At 34.7% G+C, this 19,551-nt stretch overlaps 1 protein-coding gene across 1 annotated transcript in view; it reads right to left on the reverse strand.

Annotated features, from left to right (window-relative positions):
- The window catches only part of LOC140657235 (sodium channel protein type 1 subunit alpha), a 93,329-nt gene that overhangs the window by 24,714 nt on the left and 49,064 nt on the right, over positions 1–19,551 (reverse strand). Inside the window, exons 15-22 of the mRNA XM_072873947.1 lie at positions 18,756–18,994; positions 16,259–16,432; positions 15,272–15,628; positions 14,080–14,562; positions 11,353–11,470; positions 9,858–10,012; positions 7,019–7,192; positions 4,322–4,444 (exon numbers count right to left, since the gene is read on the reverse strand). Coding sequence (XP_072730048.1) covers positions 4,322–4,444; positions 7,019–7,192; positions 9,858–10,012; positions 11,353–11,470; positions 14,080–14,562; positions 15,272–15,628; positions 16,259–16,432; positions 18,756–18,994 — 1,823 coding nt within the window. The remainder of the gene's footprint in view (positions 1–4,321; positions 4,445–7,018; positions 7,193–9,857; positions 10,013–11,352; positions 11,471–14,079; positions 14,563–15,271; positions 15,629–16,258; positions 16,433–18,755; positions 18,995–19,551) is intronic.

A 19,551-nucleotide genomic window follows, 5' to 3' on the forward strand; every position in this document is an offset into this window, starting at 1 on the left:
CATCATTTACACTGAAGCTATAAAAAACCCTGCACTAATGATACCCTCTCACAGTTGGTGCTTGCAAGGGTTGTAGTCTAAGAATGGGATTTTTCTGAGGATCTGATAGTGAATGGAAATTTTTTTATGTCACTGACATGTTTCCTGCAGGACATTTCTAAACGCCAAGAAAGATACTACAAAAATAATATTGTTAGTGGCATTTTATAAAAATTACAAAAACTAGTTTCCAACACAGGCCAAAGAAGACTGAATTCAGATTCCAGGAAAGGATTATATAAGTTATATGATATGTCATGTTATCTATATACGCTTGGAGTGATTTACTTGAAGTAACATACAGGAGTTTAAAAATTATGCAAAAATTTATACTGCAATTATATAAATATCTATAGTTGTGACTCTTCAGGTAATAGTGTTTTGGTGTGTGCTTAGTGTATTAAAAGTAATGTTCAAAACTTTCTATGGGATATTTTTGAATGTATGTAGCTATAACTTGAGTAACAGAGAAAAGCACAGATCTTTCCAAAACAATGCAAAAGCCAGATTCAAACTTTTAAAGAAAGCAATTTTTTATCTCAGTTAAAAAAGCATCTACAAATCTAAAAATAGCTGAGGTACCTTTCTCCTGCAAAAAGAACTCAGATAACTCTAAATAACAATACCGATTTTCTCAAAAGTTTTCGTGTTATTTCTGTAACATAAGAAATTTCAAAGGATTATTTCCAAAGATTTAAAGCAATTAAGAAGGGGGTGTAGGGTGAATATATATAATCTCCTTTTGCTCCTTCTGGGATTGTCAGATAAGATTGTCTCTCCTTCTAACCCTAAATACACAATGTAGCGATTAGTCACACTGTAATCATTAAGGGTAGAAAAGGGGGAAATACTGTACCCATAATACAGATAAGGGGAGGAACCAGTGGTCCACCCCATCCAAGCTGAAGGAAGGTTATCCTATATGAAATAGAAATATATAGCCTGTTATTAGTTGTCAATCTGTAATGACAGACACTTGATGTTATGTGTTATAACTCAATCATATGGAAATGTTTATTTCCTACTAATGAAGTTTGGAGTGCTCTTGAAAATGCCTCAATATCGCTTTCCTGGTAACGGAATCTAAGGAATAGCCATTGAATTTTAGAGGATATTTAAGACATCAAATACTCTAATTTAGTTTTACAAGTTATGAAATTGGACTGGAAATTTGAAATACAGTAAATGTTTAAAGCCATCAGCCAGAAATATGCATAAGGCATGCAAAACTGAAAGTGCAAGTGGATTTCAGATTGTTTGCTGCCTTCTACTATTTCTCTAATAAATAAATCAAGCACGGCATGACATGCTTTATTTTGTGAAATTAGACACAAATGCATGCTTTATTGTCACTTAATTCTCTAACTCAGCAAAGCAATGTATACTCAGTGTTCTACATTTACAAGTAGCATACCAATTCAGAACTAGCGCAAAAGCATTATATTGCAAGTACTAAAAAGCTAAACAAAAAGCAATGGGTATATTCAAATCTCAGTTTGCAGACACTGCTGCTCAGTATGTACACTAATTGAGATGAGAATATAAACCGTAAGACAGAAGTTTAAATTAAATTAATGCAATCCTTTACTTTGCCTTCCAGCATCTGGGTGGAGTTGGTTTTCAGATTCACTACAGAAAGTATTGAAATTTCTCAGTATTCAGTATACTAGCAGGTATTTTAAATGCCTTTGATATGGCAAAATTCACTTCTGTGCCCAAGGCAAGCACAGGCTATGGACCACTTGTACCCTATTTTGGTGCAAGGGATTCATATATCTTATGTTCACTTTGGAAAGAGAATGTATCCCATTTATGAAACAGTGTAACTACAAAATTAAGTTGTAACTACAGAGTATAACTGTAGACTTACAAGAATATAACTTAAAAAGTGAAGTATGTTTCATATTTAGGGATAACAAAATAGTTATTAGTATTTACTGACTATGTAAAATGCTGTATTCTTCCAATTCACCAGAATGGTAAACTTATTTAAGAAAAGGATTGATTTAAAGTAGCTGAGAACTTAACAGATTGTTTTACAAAATGATGCAGAGCTTTTTACATACAGGGACTTTTGTGGAATACGTATGATCTCTTATATTTTCAAGGCAAAATTTGCACAGTTTTGAACATGGGGGTAAACTATAATTGTAAATACATGCTGAATAAAAACTCAGCTTGTTTTGTCACAGCTCAGTGTAGGTATAGGCAATATAAGAAAGCAAAGAGGGTTGATTTATTTTTACTTTCTGTTGGCAGATAAAAGAATCTGTTTTTATGAATTTTTATGAAATGAACTCAGTTTCTGAGAAGACTGTAATTTGACTATAGTCTTATCATGAGCTGGTCAATTATTTGTTATTTGAATCTTTTTACTGTTCGTGAGTCATTCATAAACTAATGCTACTATCTGTCAATGAGCTGTTGTGAATACTTGCCAAGTGCTTTGGAAAAAACATTTTCAGAAGTACATGTAACTAATAGTAAAGATAAGGCCTATACAGTTGGCTGGTCAAATTTGCTAAGTGACTGGAATCAGGCACTTCATTGATTATCATTAGTATTGGAGGACAGAGCTGAAACCTTTTTTGCTTTTCCAGGCTTGTCTGTGATTCCTACACAGTAAGTTGCTCATGAATTATTCATGTTGTGTATCTGAAATTCTATCATATGATTGGGCTTCTGGCATAGTTTCATAGTTATTCAGTGAGAAATAAGGGAAAGCAGTAAATAGAGTTCAAATAACAGGTACTTTTCTTTGAGCAAGAATATCCTAAATCTTTTAAGTGGAAAATATGCTAAGGCAATCACATAAGGATACAGGAAAATGGAATAAAATATTTGGCAATTAATTTTGACATTATCTTTCTAGAAATTATCTGTTTTTCCAATGTAATCTAAAGAGATGCATTTCTTGTGCCTGTGTAACTTCTATACTGGTCTCCCAGTCCTCCTGCAGCTGACCAGAACATTATTAAAAAAGTAATTTTTTAATAGCAATTTCCCGACATTTCTCTGCACAAAACCACATTTATCTGAATGTTCATGAACAGTAAGTACAAAGAACGACAAAGAGAAAACGGCTAAATCAAATAGTCATTCCAAACTTAAATGAAAATTCATACATTCTGTAGTACTTGACCAGCTCTTGCCCTGCTGAATATCAATTCATGAATTTCAAATGATGAGAAAACTGTTAAAAGTCAATTTGCTGCATGAAACTGAAATTTTTTAATCTAGTAATCATTGATTAGAAATATTTTTTTCTGATGCATTCTGAAGTAGAGATATGTAGCCTGATGAATACAATTTAAGGAACAGAATTCTAAGCCTCAGTTTGGCTTGATTAAACTTAGATTTGTATCTAAAGGTTGTTCAGACAGTATATTCCAGTCTATTCCACTGGTTTATTATTGACTTGAAATTCATTAGTGCATTGTTTCCTCTTATGTTTCCATGAAGTAGCAAAAAGCATTCTCTTAAAACACATTTCAATGACATGCATATAGAGTTAGTTTGTATTCAGTGGCTTTAAGGAACAGAAGGTACAAACAGATGAAAAAAATAAGTTAAAATGCTTTCTTGAGTGAGATGAGTAGTAAGCAGGGCCTCTATGTTACTCAGAATAAGTAAAAAATAACCTTATATACATTGTATTGAATATTGAATAGAGATTTGTTGAAATAAGAAAAGCATTTACCTTACAAAAAGAACAATTTCATGGAGAAATCAAATAACTGGATTTTTTTTTAAAATCAGCCAAACTCAGAAATAGATTTAAACCACTAGTGGGTATGAATATAGGTCTAGTACCATCTAGTGAAATTCAGTGGGGTTAGACCAAAGGTGGTCTATCAAATATGAAGAAAAATGAAGGATTTCAACTGGTAACAGAAAACATCTTTATTAGCTAATGCTAAATTAGATTCCTGTATAAATATTGTGATCTGTTTATCAGTAAAAAACTAAAAAAATCTTGTTACATCTTATTCATTATAACAGCATCTGTTAAGAGAGTTCATAGTTGGTAATTTCAAAGCCTCATATGGAGAACTCCTGAGATTGGCTAGAAAGTAAAGTAACCTTAATGAATGTAACTTCTATGTGATACTGCATATGGATTTAGGTGAATTGATGAAGCTTTTTGCTTATCTGTTAGTAAAAGATATGCAATAGATAAAAAGATAGTGCAGCCTTTCTGCATGGACTTGTCATTCCTTATTCTGCATGCATGGATTCTTTCTATGCATGCATAGTTTCAGATTCTTTCATGTTGTCTTACCCTCATGCCTTCAAATCGTGACAAGGCTCTTAGAGGTCTCAAAGCTCTTAGTGTCCTAAGGGACTTAATGGCACCAAGTTCAGAGTAACCCAATGCATTTGCTGTTAAGCTAACCAAAGAGACCTATATGAAAACAGGAAAGTAAAAATTATTAAGTTGCACATACTACTTTACATACCATAGATGTGAGATACAAACTTCTTTAGAAGAATCTAATTTTGGACCACTTTCTTCAGGAATAGGAAGTCTTTTAAACAAAACAAAGCAAAAAAAAAAGAAGTAGTATGAAAGAAGAATAGGATAGGTGAATAAACAAACAAAAACATCATAAGGTAACAATATCTGGAATCATTAATACTTCTGAATTTCATATTGTGCTAGTGATTTGACAGCATTTAAAACCACAAAAAGCAAATGAAATTAATCTCTCCTTTTTACCAGTTTAGGTATTGCTCTCACTTTTTCTTTGTTTTACAATGCTGTTGGGATCGGTAATTATAGCTGATAATGCCCATTTGATTGTCCACAACTGAAAGGGAAATGATTGAAGCCTGTTTTAAATTAGCAGATGGGTCACAGAGCAACATTGCTCCTCTGGAAATTGGTAGAAAGGATTAATTTTTATATATTCAGTTACACTGACTAATCCTTTTGCCTGACTGCTGAATTTATGTGCTCTACAGGCTGACATTAACCTGGATTATGCTGTTTCTTAAAGACCTTATAAGAACAGTTCCATAGGCAGCAGGTGTAATAAAGTTTCTTATCCACAGGCCTTTATGTATTCTATGTTGCTACATTACCTCAGAGAGAAATACCATATTCTCTACATTTGCTATGGCTCCTGTCCAAAATAATACCTTCTGTTTTCTTCCCATTTCCCCTAAATGCTCCTTCATTACCCTGTTCTAACTCCTTACCTATTTGTTTGGCCAAAAATAGCACAATGATCTCCTGTAGTCTTTCATTATAAAGAACAATGCATCAGGTAAAGAGAACGCTAGGACAGTGCTCTTTATGAACCATATTTAAAAACAAGCATTATATGTGAAATATTTGGCTTTTAAAAGTTAGTAGCTTTTCTGTACTTGTCAATCCTGAGCTCTAGCAACCCACAAAACTAGGTCCTTCTGAAACCTGAATTTCTTTCTCCAGCACATTCAGCATACTACCGAAAACTTTCAAGCTTTCTGGCTGCCATAATCTAAAGAAAAATTAAAGAAAATATCCAGGTGTGTAAATCCAGGGTTTAATCATGGGCTTATTCAGACACCTGAATATGTGTTATACCCTTCACACAAAGAAGTATTCAAATTTTCACATTCACAAGATGGCTGTTTGGGATATTATGATTTAAATAAAGTCACATATTAGTGAAAATGGGTTTAGAAAAGGAACCGATGCTTCTGCTTGCATGCTTCTTCAAGCTTTTTTCCTATAGGTGCCACTTAGGTACCCATTTTGAGAAGAATTTAGATACTAGAGAATGAAAGTGTTTTCCAAAGAGAGGGTACTTTCTTTGTATGAGTACTATGTTTGAACGTGGTTATCTGTAGCTGTATATGTGAAGTTGAATCCTAGATATATTCAATCCATAACGTACACCAATCAAAAAGGTTGTAGGCACCAGTCACAAAACAAAGCTCAAGAAAATGAACTGCTGTGATTAGCCCTTGTATGCTGGGAACACATTCAGAAACTGTTGGATTTTTAGCAATTTTTTGGGTCAGTAACTGCTTATGAAGTTCACCTTTTACCTATTCAGTGTCTGCTTCTAAGTCATTGAAACCAAGACAAAATGCATCTTAATTTTAAAATTGAGCTTAATATTTGTTTTTCATATAAGTTTTACCAGAAATTTCTATCTTAAAAATGTAGCAGCTAGTTGTGGTTTTGTAACTACGTAAAACATAGTATTTTAGTTTCACACACAGAACTCATAGACTGCAGAAATAGTGTGTGCTTCTGCACGTTGGAGGTTTCTTCAAGGGAGCATATCTAGGACATTACTTTAAATTCTCTGTAATTGCATTAATACATCAAGAAATGGTCTCCCCCATTTCACAGCACAGCACAGTAGAGTTATAACTATTAGATAACCCTTGCAGGGAAGATTATTGAGCCTGATTTCAAACACGGCTGTGAAGATTGCAAGTTCAGTAATATTCATTGGACTTTTAATACTAAGTAAGACACACCACCAATGCTACAGATACATCTTGCATTCCTTGTAAAACCCCAATTCAGCCATATGCTGAAATTGGTGGACATGATGTTCGTTTTCTTGCCAGAGGAGTTTTAATCCAGATGAGTGTCTGATGTCTGGTGGACCAGACACCCATCTAAATGGTGGATGTGACTTACACCGCAGGAGGGGGGAAGGCAGGTGAAGGTGGGAATGAGCTGCCAGGGGCGGAACAGAGGACAGCACTACCTCCTTCAACAACAGTGCTGGGATAAACCCCTTAACTGCTTGTGGGGCTGCCATGTGAGGTTCTTTTGTTAGCAGGAGAACTTCCAGTCTTTCTTAACTCTGTGGCATAGGAAGGCAGTGTTGCAAGTGTAAAGTGAAAGACAGAGAAACATGGAATTCTTTCCATCTACCTTACTTTTTAAATTGAAAAGGAAACTAGAGCAAGTAATTGCAACAAAAATCAGGTAAATATAAAAGTAACACCTAGGAAATATACTACATACATCGACAATCAGGAAGTCCAGCCAGCACCAGGCATTAGTAAAGTAAGTCTGATAGCCATAGGCCACCCACTTCAGCAGCATTTCCAGAATGAAGATGTAAGTGAAGACCTTGTCAGCATATTCCAGCATGGTCTTGATAGTTTTGCGCTGTTCAATATATATGTCTTCAAAAGCCTATGGGTAAACACATTCAAATGTATTTGTTGTTACCTTTTGTTACTGAACATACTTCATGTTGTAACCAAAAAAAAAAGGCAACAAAAAAGGTAACAATCTTTCTTCAAGAAAAGGCATGGGAGTGTCACTTCTATCTGATGTCTCCTTTTCTGCTAAACTCATATATACCTGTTTTTCCCCTATGGAACGATAGTTTCCATCTCACAGAGAAGCAGATACTACACAGCAACCTCTTCACTGGTCAGAGATTTTTATTTATTTATTGCTGATGGTGAATTATTCTTCTCAGATCATTTTCGGTACTCACAAAGAGCACTGATTCTGCAGAGTGGTGTGCCTGAACTGCATTCTACTGAGATCATTTGGTTTGTATGTAGGTAGATCCATTTTCAAAATCCAGGGCCATAACTGTAAAGTTTTCAGGACAATGACAATACAATTGATCTTATGTTTTTAAGTCCTGTTGCTTTTTTAAAAATTTTAAGTAATAAATCATAAAACAAGTTCTTCCTTTCTTAAAAAAATTATTTATCTAAATCAAATACCTGCTTTACTGTATTATTCACATTTTATGAGATGCATAAAATTTCTGAGATCCTTGCAATGTTATTTACACTTTTTGTGTGTTTTCGTTTGTAGACATTTGAAAAAACATATAGCTTCTGCTTTTCAGAATTCTTCCTGTCCTCCAAGAAATTTTCCCTTTAATTGCTTTTAAATTTTAAATATGCTATTATTTCTTATGGATAACAATTGATTTTATTGGATTGAAAGAACTGGAATGATCTGCTAGCTTGCAAAGATTTGGATATTTATTGATACTAACATTCATTTTTCCCCAGCCCGCTTTTGAATCACTTTACATCTGTCAGTTCAAATGATTAGTGTTTGTCTATCAATCATCGAATTAACAGCTGTGTATCAGTAATTTTGGATACTGAGATCAGGCACTATGGTACCTGACGCTCATATGTAATCACTAACAACTTTATCTCACAAACTGGGAAGAGCCAATGGATATCATTTCCTTCTTATAGGTGGGAGTATGTCAGAGGCCAAGCTAGCAGTGCTCGGGGCAGCTAGAAGTGTGTCTGCTCCCTGCCTGAATGCCCCTAGGGCGAGGGTTTGCAGCAGCCTGCAGCGTGCCTGGGCCGGCCAGATTTCCTGGCTGTAACGACAGTGAGACTGGACTGGAGCCTGGCCTTGGGGTGAACACTGGGATACAGTACTGGCAGGTCCAAAGAGGCGTTTTTGCTGTCACAAAGGAAGTTGAAGGCAGAGCAGGATCGCACATCTGCAGAGGCTTGGGCTAATCCCTGGTCTCTGTAGCATTTTCACAAAATAAATGTTCTGTGGATGACACACCCCTTAGGTTCACAAGCGTGAGATGCTAATACTGTGGGATCTCTTCTCAAAATTCCTCTAAATACAATGATGGAAATTCACCTTTATCAGATCTCTTGCTAGTACTTTTCTCTCATTTAAATTCTTGTCACTAAAGGTTTTCTCCACTTGGTAGCATGAACCAAAATTCAATAGCGTAGATGTGAGTCTTTTGTTATTTCAAGGGTTTTAAATCACAGGGAATGTGTCACATGGTATTAATAAAAGTTGCTTATTTGATAGTTGTGTTGATATTAGACCAAACTAAAGCAGAATGATAAAGATTTACTAATGATAGGTATAATCATAAACTAATGATAGGTATAATCATAAACTGCTAACCATTAACGGTATTTTAAAGTGTTGGGAGTGGCCTAAAGAGTTTATAATACAATTTTGCAACGCAATTTTGTTTGATGAGGTAGGAACTTAAGTAATTTACCAAAGGGTAATTCATCTACCAGGGTAGATGCTAGATATACTCTACGTTATCTCAGGGCAAGTAGTTTGCTTAAGAAACTTCAGCTCGGTATGTATCCAGGCTCACCTTTATTTAACAGTTCATCTCCAATTTCTTTATTCTTTGTCATTATTTGTATTTGTGAAATAACGTATTATTGGTATGTTTTGTTTCTTTTATTGTTGTAGATTTGTATTATAATTGGCTTCTTTTTATTCTGCCCTCACATACTTGTTAACCCTAAAGAAAATTCATGTTTTTACAGATATCCCTTTAGTCTACATCAGTATGAGTCAGCAGAAGCTGTATTAGAAGCATCAATAATAAATTCTTATTCTTAGAAGGGAGTAATTACAAACACACAGTCTTAATCTTTCTTGCCGTTCTAGCACAAAACATTTATAAGACCGTATAAGCCAGCTCTGTCTCTTGCAAGGTATTGTGAGCTGTTTATGCCATTACAGTTTCTTCCAAACTCTTTTCATCAGTGAGTTTTTTCCCTGAATTATATCAGTAAACACCAGTAAGACTAGAGAGCAAACTCAAATAACAAAGTTAAATATGATCTCTTCTTCACATCTCTCCCTGCTTCAGGCGTATCACTATCACTTTCAGCAAAGGAGTTAAGCTCTCTAATCAATTATGTCTGTTCTTTTTTCGACATATTGTTGAGAAGACACTTTTTCTACCATTCTTTCAAAGGCCTGACTAAAATTTAGTCCTGTCATTTGAATTCTGTGTTCTTTCTGGTGGAGAAAACTAAGTTAAAACAATGTTTGAAGAGCCAACATTGTGACACACTGTTCATGTTTTACTTACCAGAGCTCCACTACTGAGGAGAATCATAAAGACAATGAAAGTCTCAAACCAGTTGTGTTCGACAATCCTGAAGCAGGTTTTTCTAAGGTTCCACCACTGCTTTCCTCTCCCTTCTTCTATACTTACTTGACAGCACTTGAACCTTCGTACACAGCCTTTAAAACAGTGTATGTATTGGGGGGGGGGGGGGAGAGACATTTTGTTGAATTGCATTAATTTTGGTTATGCATTCTGTTAATGATACAATGCTACCTTTCCAGAAGCTGTGCTATTTAGTAAAAACTCAATAGATTTTCACCTAGATGACCTTCTTTTTCTCCAAAGCAGAAAAAAAATACCACTGAGACAACTGGAATTTACAATTAAATCAACAAGTGAGAAGAAAGTATTTCTCATTTATCAAGAACTAAGTGCTCAATAAAGTGCACACAAAAAGATAAAAGTCCATGGAACATGAAGCCACATTACAAAATACAAAGTATGAGTAAAAATATACAAACTCAACCAATGTATAGTAGGTTTACGTAGTAAGATATGGTCAAGTGTTATTAAATTGTACTTTCTTTTGTTTGGGATACTAAATTCAGACAGCGTTGCATTTACTGTATGAAAAAATTCTAAGCCTCTTATCTGAGTTCTGAGCTTTTCAGTACCAGCTAACTTCTCTAACTTGTACCCTTAATTTATTTAAGCTTTTGTGATTTAGCTGCTGACTTGAGTTTGTTTCTTCTTTCATTTAGGTAGGAAAATACTAGTAATCAATAATGGTATTTTCTTTGCCAAATCCAAGTCTGTTACAGTACTACTTCTTACTATTTCAGTGTAAATTTCTAAAGAAATGTCTGTTATCATGTGCAGAAATAACCCAACCCCAGCACTGACAGTAGCATTTATTTTCCAAACTCTAAATCTAACATTTGCTTACAGATACCAAAAATGGCATTTGTATCCTTACATTACTGTTTTAAACCTATTCCTTTCCCCACCTCCTTTACATGCACACATCCATAAGTTTTCTCACGAGGAAATGCCTTTACAAATAAAGTTTATGCCCAGATTCTTGTTTTAGTGAGTTGTGTAGAAGGGCCAATTGAAGGAAGCATGAAAGATGAATGAGTCCACCAGGTGAGACTGTTCTTGCCCCACGTGGCACACAAAGGCTCTTCCTTCTCTTTTTGCCAATTTGTAGAAGGTTCGTTTAGCATTTTGCACAGAATCATCCAGGTGCTGTTTTTATTTACCACTCAACAGCTGTTTCAGTAATGTATACTTTATAAAGCATTTTGATAGATATCTGTGAAGAGTGGTATAAAAATAGTGTGTTATTTTATTATCTAGGAGCCTGTATCTAAGCTCAGAAAGTACAGTAGTTTGTACTAAAATCAAATTTTCAGTAATATATTTTTCTTATTTTAGAAATATTAATACTTTGCTTAGATAGATAATTATTCCATATTTCATGAATAAGTATTATTAGTATTTTTGTTCCAAACACCTTCTGTGAAGCAGGCCTCTGGCTCCTGGGCTTCTTCAGGTTCAGCTTCTGGTTGCTCTTCTGCAGGAAGTCCGATATCAACTGTGCTACCTTCAGATGAACTAGACAAATTTAACTTCTGTAAAGGAAAAAAAGAAAAAAAAAAAGCATCACAAATGCACAGTAAATATTTTTTAAGGCAAATATTAGTTGTTTTCAGAATAAGTAAATAATTCTGCCATGTTTTTGAATGTTCCAGTGTTCAACATAAATAAATTGCTGCTAAACACATGTGAAATGTGAAATATGTACAATCTTTGGTTTTCCTTCTGCATTGTATGGATCCATTAACTAGAAGGTATATCAGTGACAGATAAGGCTTTAAACAAAATTATGCTTTAAACTGAAAAATATGAATGATGATGCTAAGCCTGTAAAGATTTATGACCACAACTAGCCATAAGTGGCAATGATCTCTTGACCTACATAGAAATAATGCATCTTAAATATATATGCAGGAATTGTAGCATCTACCGAAAAGCAGGTAAGAGCCTAAATGTAACTATATAAATGAAGTGGGAGCTCAGAGGAATGAGGGGAAAAAAGCACTGATCAGCAGAGAAGGCTATACTTTGGAGGTCAGCAAGTCCAGATTAAAATTGCCAAAAGTCTAACTCAGAGTGAAGCAGAAGCTGCATACAATAAGGCTGAGGTAGACTAAAGATGGCCCATAAAACATCAGATGATTGTGTTTTATAACCTAACCAAATTTTCAATAACGTGATGAGCATAAAGAGAGAGGAGTGGAAGTTGGAAACCAAATTTTAAAAAACTGAATGCACTTAAGCTAATCGTATCCTAAAAATTCTCAAAGCATTGTAACATGCAGCTGGGACCTGGTTGCAGTCTAGCTGGTTGGTATTGTGGCTAAAGATTGGGTAAAAATTGTGAAGGAAACGTATTTAAGGATGTAGAGGTAAACAAAATAACGAAATAAATGCCATATAGGTTCATCAATGCTAGGTTGCAGAATATTGAGGACAAAAAAATCCCCAAACCCTAACAACAAAACTCTTACTAAAGCAGTAGCCAGTCCGTTTTTCAGTAACAATTCCAGGACTCATTGACATTGAGTTGCATGGCACTTAATAAAATTTGTAATATTTTAAGTAGCCAGGTTTTTAGTTAATTTCATCTTGTGGTGACTATAGAGATTGGAAGAATGATGTTTCAACTTTATCAGGAAAATGGGTTGATGTATGCAGTTTCAGGCTCTGTCATTATTTGTCACAAGAACCAATTTATAGAGGTTTTTTTCCAAATTGCATTACAGAGTTGCCTCTCTGATAGTTTTACAAAAATATTGTATACTTCTACTAATCCAATTTTCACAAATCATCCTTTGCAGTATGATTTACCACTTTTCAAAGTAATTTTGAAAATACTTTTCAAAATTCTTCCAAAGCTTTTTTATTTTTGGAAAAAAACCTTTTCATTTTATTTCTCTCTTTTCTTCTAAGAAGCAGATTTTCTGTAACATTAGTCAGCTACTTTTTGCACACTAAAATTAAGCTCTTTGACATTAACAGTGTAATTTTAAGATGATTAATTTGTTACTTTGCTAAGGGAGAAAAGAGTACTCAGCTGAAAAAGAAACCAAAGCAAACCAACCAACCAACCAAAACCCTCACAGAAATCCCCCACTTCTAGAGCTGACCCAATCAGCAAAAAAGGATCCTGGCCAACACTCCAGGAATGGTGCTGAAAAACTCAGTATGGTCTGAAGCCAGCTGCAAGTCGCCTGTTAGTGCCCTCTGGCCTGAGAAGTAGAGAATCCATACAGTGTTTTCTAAGTGGGCTCTCATCAAAACCTCAGCTAATTCAAAGGCTCTGCTGTTCTGGTGTTTATCATTTCTTTTCTACAGTCCCATTATACTAGCAGTCAGTATAAAATAAGGAGTTGGACTCAAATCCAAAACAGCACTGCTGGATGGATTGTCCATCCATGGAAAACTATGTACAGAGCTGCTCTTTCATAAGCTTCTGGAGGAAGTCACAGATGTCATAGGACTTTCTCAATGGGATAAAAGGTAACCGTGGTCCTACAGGTAGCAGCACATTTACAGAAAGCTTTCCTAAACTGAATCTGTTCCCCATTGGTCACTCATAAACCAGCTTGTGTCACTCCCTTTGACTGCCTGCTCTATGATGGGGTAGAAGACTGGACTGGACTCGCCAGCATTAACGCAGTTGTGGGGAAGAGTAGATGACCAGTCATGTTTTGCCAATGGATCTTTGTTTAAATGTTGTTTTATTTAGAAATTCGTCCTGCTGGGGCAAGATCATAATGTGCTCAAATACATTCTTATAACCTCTATTGTGGCAGTGGTTCAGAAGCTTAAGTCAAAGCCAAATTATAAGACATTTTGGCTAATATTTAACAGGAAAAGAAATATTAATGCTTCAGCTATGGTTGTTGCAACTACCATATGGACCATAAATAGTTCTTATGGATTAGTTTGGTCTCCCATTGCCTGGCCTCTTATCTCCTCTTGGAGACTATAATTTTTAACCCTTTCTCACGCTTTTGTCCATCCAGAATGAAACCCTCCTTTATACACTCCTTTATGCCCATGTACAAAGAAGTGTCAAAATAACAAATGATCAAGAGCTGAATACACTGACTTATGCTGAAAAAAAGAAAAATACTCAAAAGATCAGACAGAAATGCACAAAATATCTAAATACCTCTTTGCTTTCTTCCAGGTCTGATTCACTACTAAATTCCTCTGTGTTTAGATTTTCAAAGTCGGATTCACCCACAGCAATGGGCACTGTCACAGTGAGGCTTGGGTTGTTTATGAATGACATGTAATCACTTTCGTCAATTATGTATTTTTCCACACTGCTACCTGTGCCTATGCCACTAGTTGTTCCATTCGCATCTTTAATATAGTCATGATCCTTGCTTAGTTCCACGGTTGTATGGTTAGAAATACAGCTATTTTTGTTGTTCAAATCTTCAAGTGGTTTGATTTCGTCTAAAGCTTTTTGTTTTTTAACAAAAGCTTTTTGGATGAATTCGCGTGCTTTTCTTTTCACATAATCTATGCCCTTCTGCATTCTTGCTACAGCAATTTGGAGATTATTCATTTCATTGTCATCATCTGTCACGGCAAGGTTGTCTGCACTAAATGAGCTCAAGAGCAAGGCCAAAAATAGGTTCAGTACCTGCAGAAAGATTAAAAAAAGGATGTTCTAGACTTTATCCCAACAAAGAACATTTATTTTATTAAAAATTGTCATATTAGTGACATTGAAGACTGAAATCCCAATAATTCACCATAATCAAAGAAAAGCACCCTCAAAACTTTTTCTGTTCTCCATAAAAAATGGAGCTTTTTAAATTTTGCTTAGGTCCTGTTCACTATTCAAAAATATTCCTACAACTGACTAATATCTGTAAATGTGTTTTTAAATCCCCACAGTATATAAATATGTTGGTGCAAAATTTTATAATCTAAAAATGAAGATAACAGATTTGCTATTCAGCATCATTAAAAAGTTTAATTTATCCCATCACACAGCAGAAATTAGATTATTTAGATGACTAATCATACAGGATAAACAATAAAAAAATCCATAGCAAATGGTTTATAAAGAGCCCATAAACTAAAATTATTTGAAGCACAAAGTATTTACAAAGAGCCAAAAGACAAATTAAGAACATGACTAAGTGCTCACTCTAACATTCTTAGGATTTTGATATCGCAGAATACTTTGTTCTCAATCCAAAAAAGCTCTTAAGCTTAACTTTAAGCATTGCTTGAAACCACCTGCTTAAGTGCTTTATTGAAGCACAGCCAGAGCACTTAGTTCACTTCAGGATTGAGCCCATTCTATTGCCAAATAATTTTTTGCTAGGGCTTTGGTTACATACCACTAGGTTTCCAATCACCATGACCATCATGAAGACAGTAAGGCACATGGCTTGGCCAGCAACCTCCATGCAATCCCACATTGTTTCTATCCATTCTCCACACAACACTCGAAATACGATCAAAAAAGAGTGAAAAAAATCTTGCATGTGCCAGCGTGGAAGTACACAGTCACTTGCGATTTTGCAGACACATTCCTTGTAGTTTTTCCCAAACAGCTGCATCCCAACCACAGCAAAAATGAACACAATGATGGCCAGCACCAGGGTCAGATTACCCAGAGCTCCCACAGAGTTACCAATAATTTTTATCAGCATATTTAATGTTGGCCAAGATTTTGCCAATTTGAAAACTCGTAACTGGAAGAAAAGAAAGATACTGTTAGGACAACCAGCAAGAAAGACACAAAGATATTTTCAAGTTAATTTGTGGAAGGATATTACTGCAAAATATGCCCTGAGTATGACTGTTCAGAGGGCATCCTCTTGCCTAAAAGCATGAAGATGGAAGGTTCAGTCAATAAAATTTTGTGAAGGTAGAGCTTGATATCCTCAAAGCATAGTTTTTACTGAAGGCCAAAGAAGCTACCAGTCATATTAGATGGAATTTAAAATCTAGGGTTCATCTGTTAAAATCATCTGGGCCACTTTTCTACTGGTATTTGTAGAGCAGATCTGTTCCTCTGATGCCAATCAGAGCACAATACATCTAGTGAGTCGATTTGTTTCTGCATAGCAGGATGTTTAAAGTGTGTATGTACAATAAATACATTGGAAATAGGCCCAGGGCACCCATTGCTATCTATTTGTCTGGATCTTTATCAATTCCCATTGAAGACAGTAAGATATCACAAGTAATAAAGATTTGTACTAATGAAAGAGACATCAGGATCAGTATCACGGAAAACATCAAGCAAATTTTTAAGGCAAAAAAATATATTATTTTAATGAAGCCCCATTGAAAAATCAGTGCAATTGATGTATATTTACCAATCTGAACGATCGAAGAACTGAGAGTCCTTCCACATCTGCAAGACCAAGCTCAACCAAGCTAAGGGTTACAATAAAACCATCAAAAATATTCCAGCCTTCCTGGAAATAATAGTAAGGATCCATTGCAATTATCTTGAGAAACATTTCTGCTGTGAAGATTCCAGTGAAGACCTGAATTCAAAATGCAGTTTGTTATTTTGTTGTTAAATACAATATTACAGATTTAGCTGTTGTCTATGTTTTTAATTCAAGCTACATATCTGCAGTCTTATCCAAAACTGAAAAATAGTTCAGTGCACTGTAGTGCTTTATTATGCCTACCTTCCTTTAACAAGTGCCGTACAAACCAAGTAATTTTTTCAATTAATTAAATTTTATACTAAACAAATTACATAAACTTCTGTTTTATAATATTTATAATCCAATTTCAACTCTATCAGGATATGGACTTTCTCATGTACTGTACAAACAATATCCCAAATTTGATTTTCACAACATAAACCAGAATGCTTTCCAAGACATTACATAGTATAACATCTTTCTTGGTATACTAATTACATTATACAGCAGCATGAATGAGGCCACATCTGACTCCAGAGGGGCAGCTCCTTTGCTGGTATAACCTGCCATAATCCCATTCAGTTCAACAGAGATACGATTATTTATACCAGATGGCGATCAACTGAGATACAACATTGTGCTGAAGCTGAGGAACTTCTACCTGGTTTTTGCCAGTAAGTTCAGTGAAGTTGATTGGCTCGATCACTTTAATGTCAGGAATGAAAGAGCATTTAAGAATGCATTTTAAACATGATATTGCTGGTAATGGTTTCACATAATGGGAAGCTATGCTGAATGAAGTAGGTATCATATTTAGGAGCCACCAAGGTTGTGACCCTGAGCAGCTTTGAGAGAAGTCTTAGAAGAATTTCCTGTAGGATAGGAATGTACTAAAGCCACCGTTAAAGGCTGCCTGAGCCCTGGTCTGAAATGCTTTCTTTTTTGGTTTTGATAACCCATTTTCAAGCAAGCTGAATAGAAAATGGGACAGCTAAAGAGAATAATCTAACTGAGCTAATCAGGAGATGGACAAGAAGAGTCTGATTTGCTCTGCCTAGGAACACCAATGCTCAAGATAGATTTTATTACAGTCTTTAAATACATTCCAGGTATAAACACCAAAGAGGGAAAGGTTACTATTTTTTAAGCTACAGGATTGGAACCACTGAGGAAGAGGTTGGAATGAATAAATACAGTTTGAAATGCTGACTTAGGTTCCTAATGATCAGGACAGTGAGGTTCTCAAGGAGCTTTAAAGTGGAACTACTGGAGCAGGCAAACTGTGAGAGCCTCTATATTGCAGAAGGGGTTTATGTCAGGGAGCCTAAGACTGGAAGAGCATGGTGCTTATAGCCAGGTTCTCTTGCACTCCCTTTGTAGTCAGATGTGCACCAAGATTTATATGGCATTTTCTTGGTTGGAAAGCAAATCTCTAAAATGCTACAATACAAGATTTTACATTTTACTAGGAAATTCAGATTCAGAGTTTCCCTTATTTTAAGTATATGAAAAACAGCTATGCATTTATCTATTAGTTCTCCCTTCTAAATCCTGTAGTTATTTACATGATCTGAGATTTTTTTTTCCTCATTATAAACCAAAGATTACTAAAAATCCTATTATAAGAAATCAATTCTTAAAATAAGAGACAAAGTAGGACTGCAGCTGCAGATACTTCTATGTGATCAAACCTGTCAGTTCAAAAGCATTAGAGCTACAAAAAAATTAACTCCTGAATTCTTTAATAATTTATCTTTTTGAAGTAGAAGGGAGAAAATATAGTTGACAACATGAGGAAAAGATATCTTACTAATTATCTGATGATTAAAAATATAAAAATGATAAGAGGAACAAGTACTGCAGGATATTTTTCATAATTTTACATAAAACATATAAAGAAAACAATCCACATATCCACATAAAAAGTCTTTTACAGAAGAAAATTCTAGAAATGCTTTTAAATGGCTCTTTTAGCTATTGTAAACTTGTACTCAGGAAACAGAGCAATTAAAAACACATTCATAATTTAAAGATTTTTATTCTATTGATTGAAAAAGTAACACTACGTTTATTTGCATAGTGTCTTTTTCATGGAAGTAATGCATTTCCTGGTTTAGTAGCTAGACAAATCAACTTCTGTTTAAGATGAACTTTACTTAATGTAGCATTAGTGCCATTTTTTAAATTTTTAATTTGGTTTAGCAGAACACTGCAATATATTGATTTTACAGTATCTTAAGTTACATGAGCCAGGGTTGGCAGTGAAATTTCCAAAAATGTTCTGATAGAGTCATATCTGGAGGCCAATAAATGTCCAATAAATCTACTTCCTAAAGAGTAAAAAAAAAAAAAAAAAGCTGTTAAAACTCCTTTTTTCAGTTATTTCAGACACACTTCTTTCCAAATCATGAATAGAAAAACCCAACAGACTTACCAGATTTCCAACTGAAAGTACGTTATTGAATTCATCGGTCATCGGATAATGTTCCATAGCCATAAAGAGTGTATTTAAAACAATGCAAATTGTAATAGCCAGGTCAACAAATGGGTCCATTACCACTAAGTTGACGATATGTTTTACTTTTAACCAATGTGGACTGCAGTCCCAGATCAAGAAAATATTTGCAAATTTATACCAACATGGTGGGCATTTCTGCCTTGATTCTTCGAGTTCTGTGGGAAAAGAGAGTTCATACAGGTAACTATGTGATTGCTCTAACATTCCTCAATCCTATATGAATTGTAACAGTCAAGTTGTCAATCTAAACCGGTACTGATTAACCTCCTATAAGCATGCCCTTTATACTTTTTTACAGGGCTTTTCAAGAAAGTCTTTAAAAATTGCTATCAAATGTATTTATTTTGTTCAAAGCTTATCTATCAAGCACAACTTCTTTGTATTCCAATCACTATTCTGATCAGTATCAATTTATGCATTGATTTGTGTTATGTATTTTATTGTTCCTCGATTACACTTCATCCTGTTCCTCCCACTTACTGTTCTATTATGTAAATATTTTTATTTTGAAATTTGTGATGTTTAGGTAAATTTCATTCCTAGTTCAAGAAAAAAACATTTTTATCACCTAGAATAGCACTTCTTTAAACAGTAACTGAGTAAATATAACAGCTAAAAATACATATATATTTTAACAATTGTTGCATATATTTGAAAAATGTTCAGTAGCCTTTTTGTGTCCAATAATACATTTTTAATTAATATGCATAAG

Source organism: Ciconia boyciana, chromosome 10 (assembly GCF_034638445.1).
Source record: "Ciconia boyciana chromosome 10, ASM3463844v1, whole genome shotgun sequence".
In the NCBI taxonomy this organism is placed as follows: domain Eukaryota; kingdom Metazoa; phylum Chordata; class Aves; order Ciconiiformes; family Ciconiidae; genus Ciconia; species Ciconia boyciana.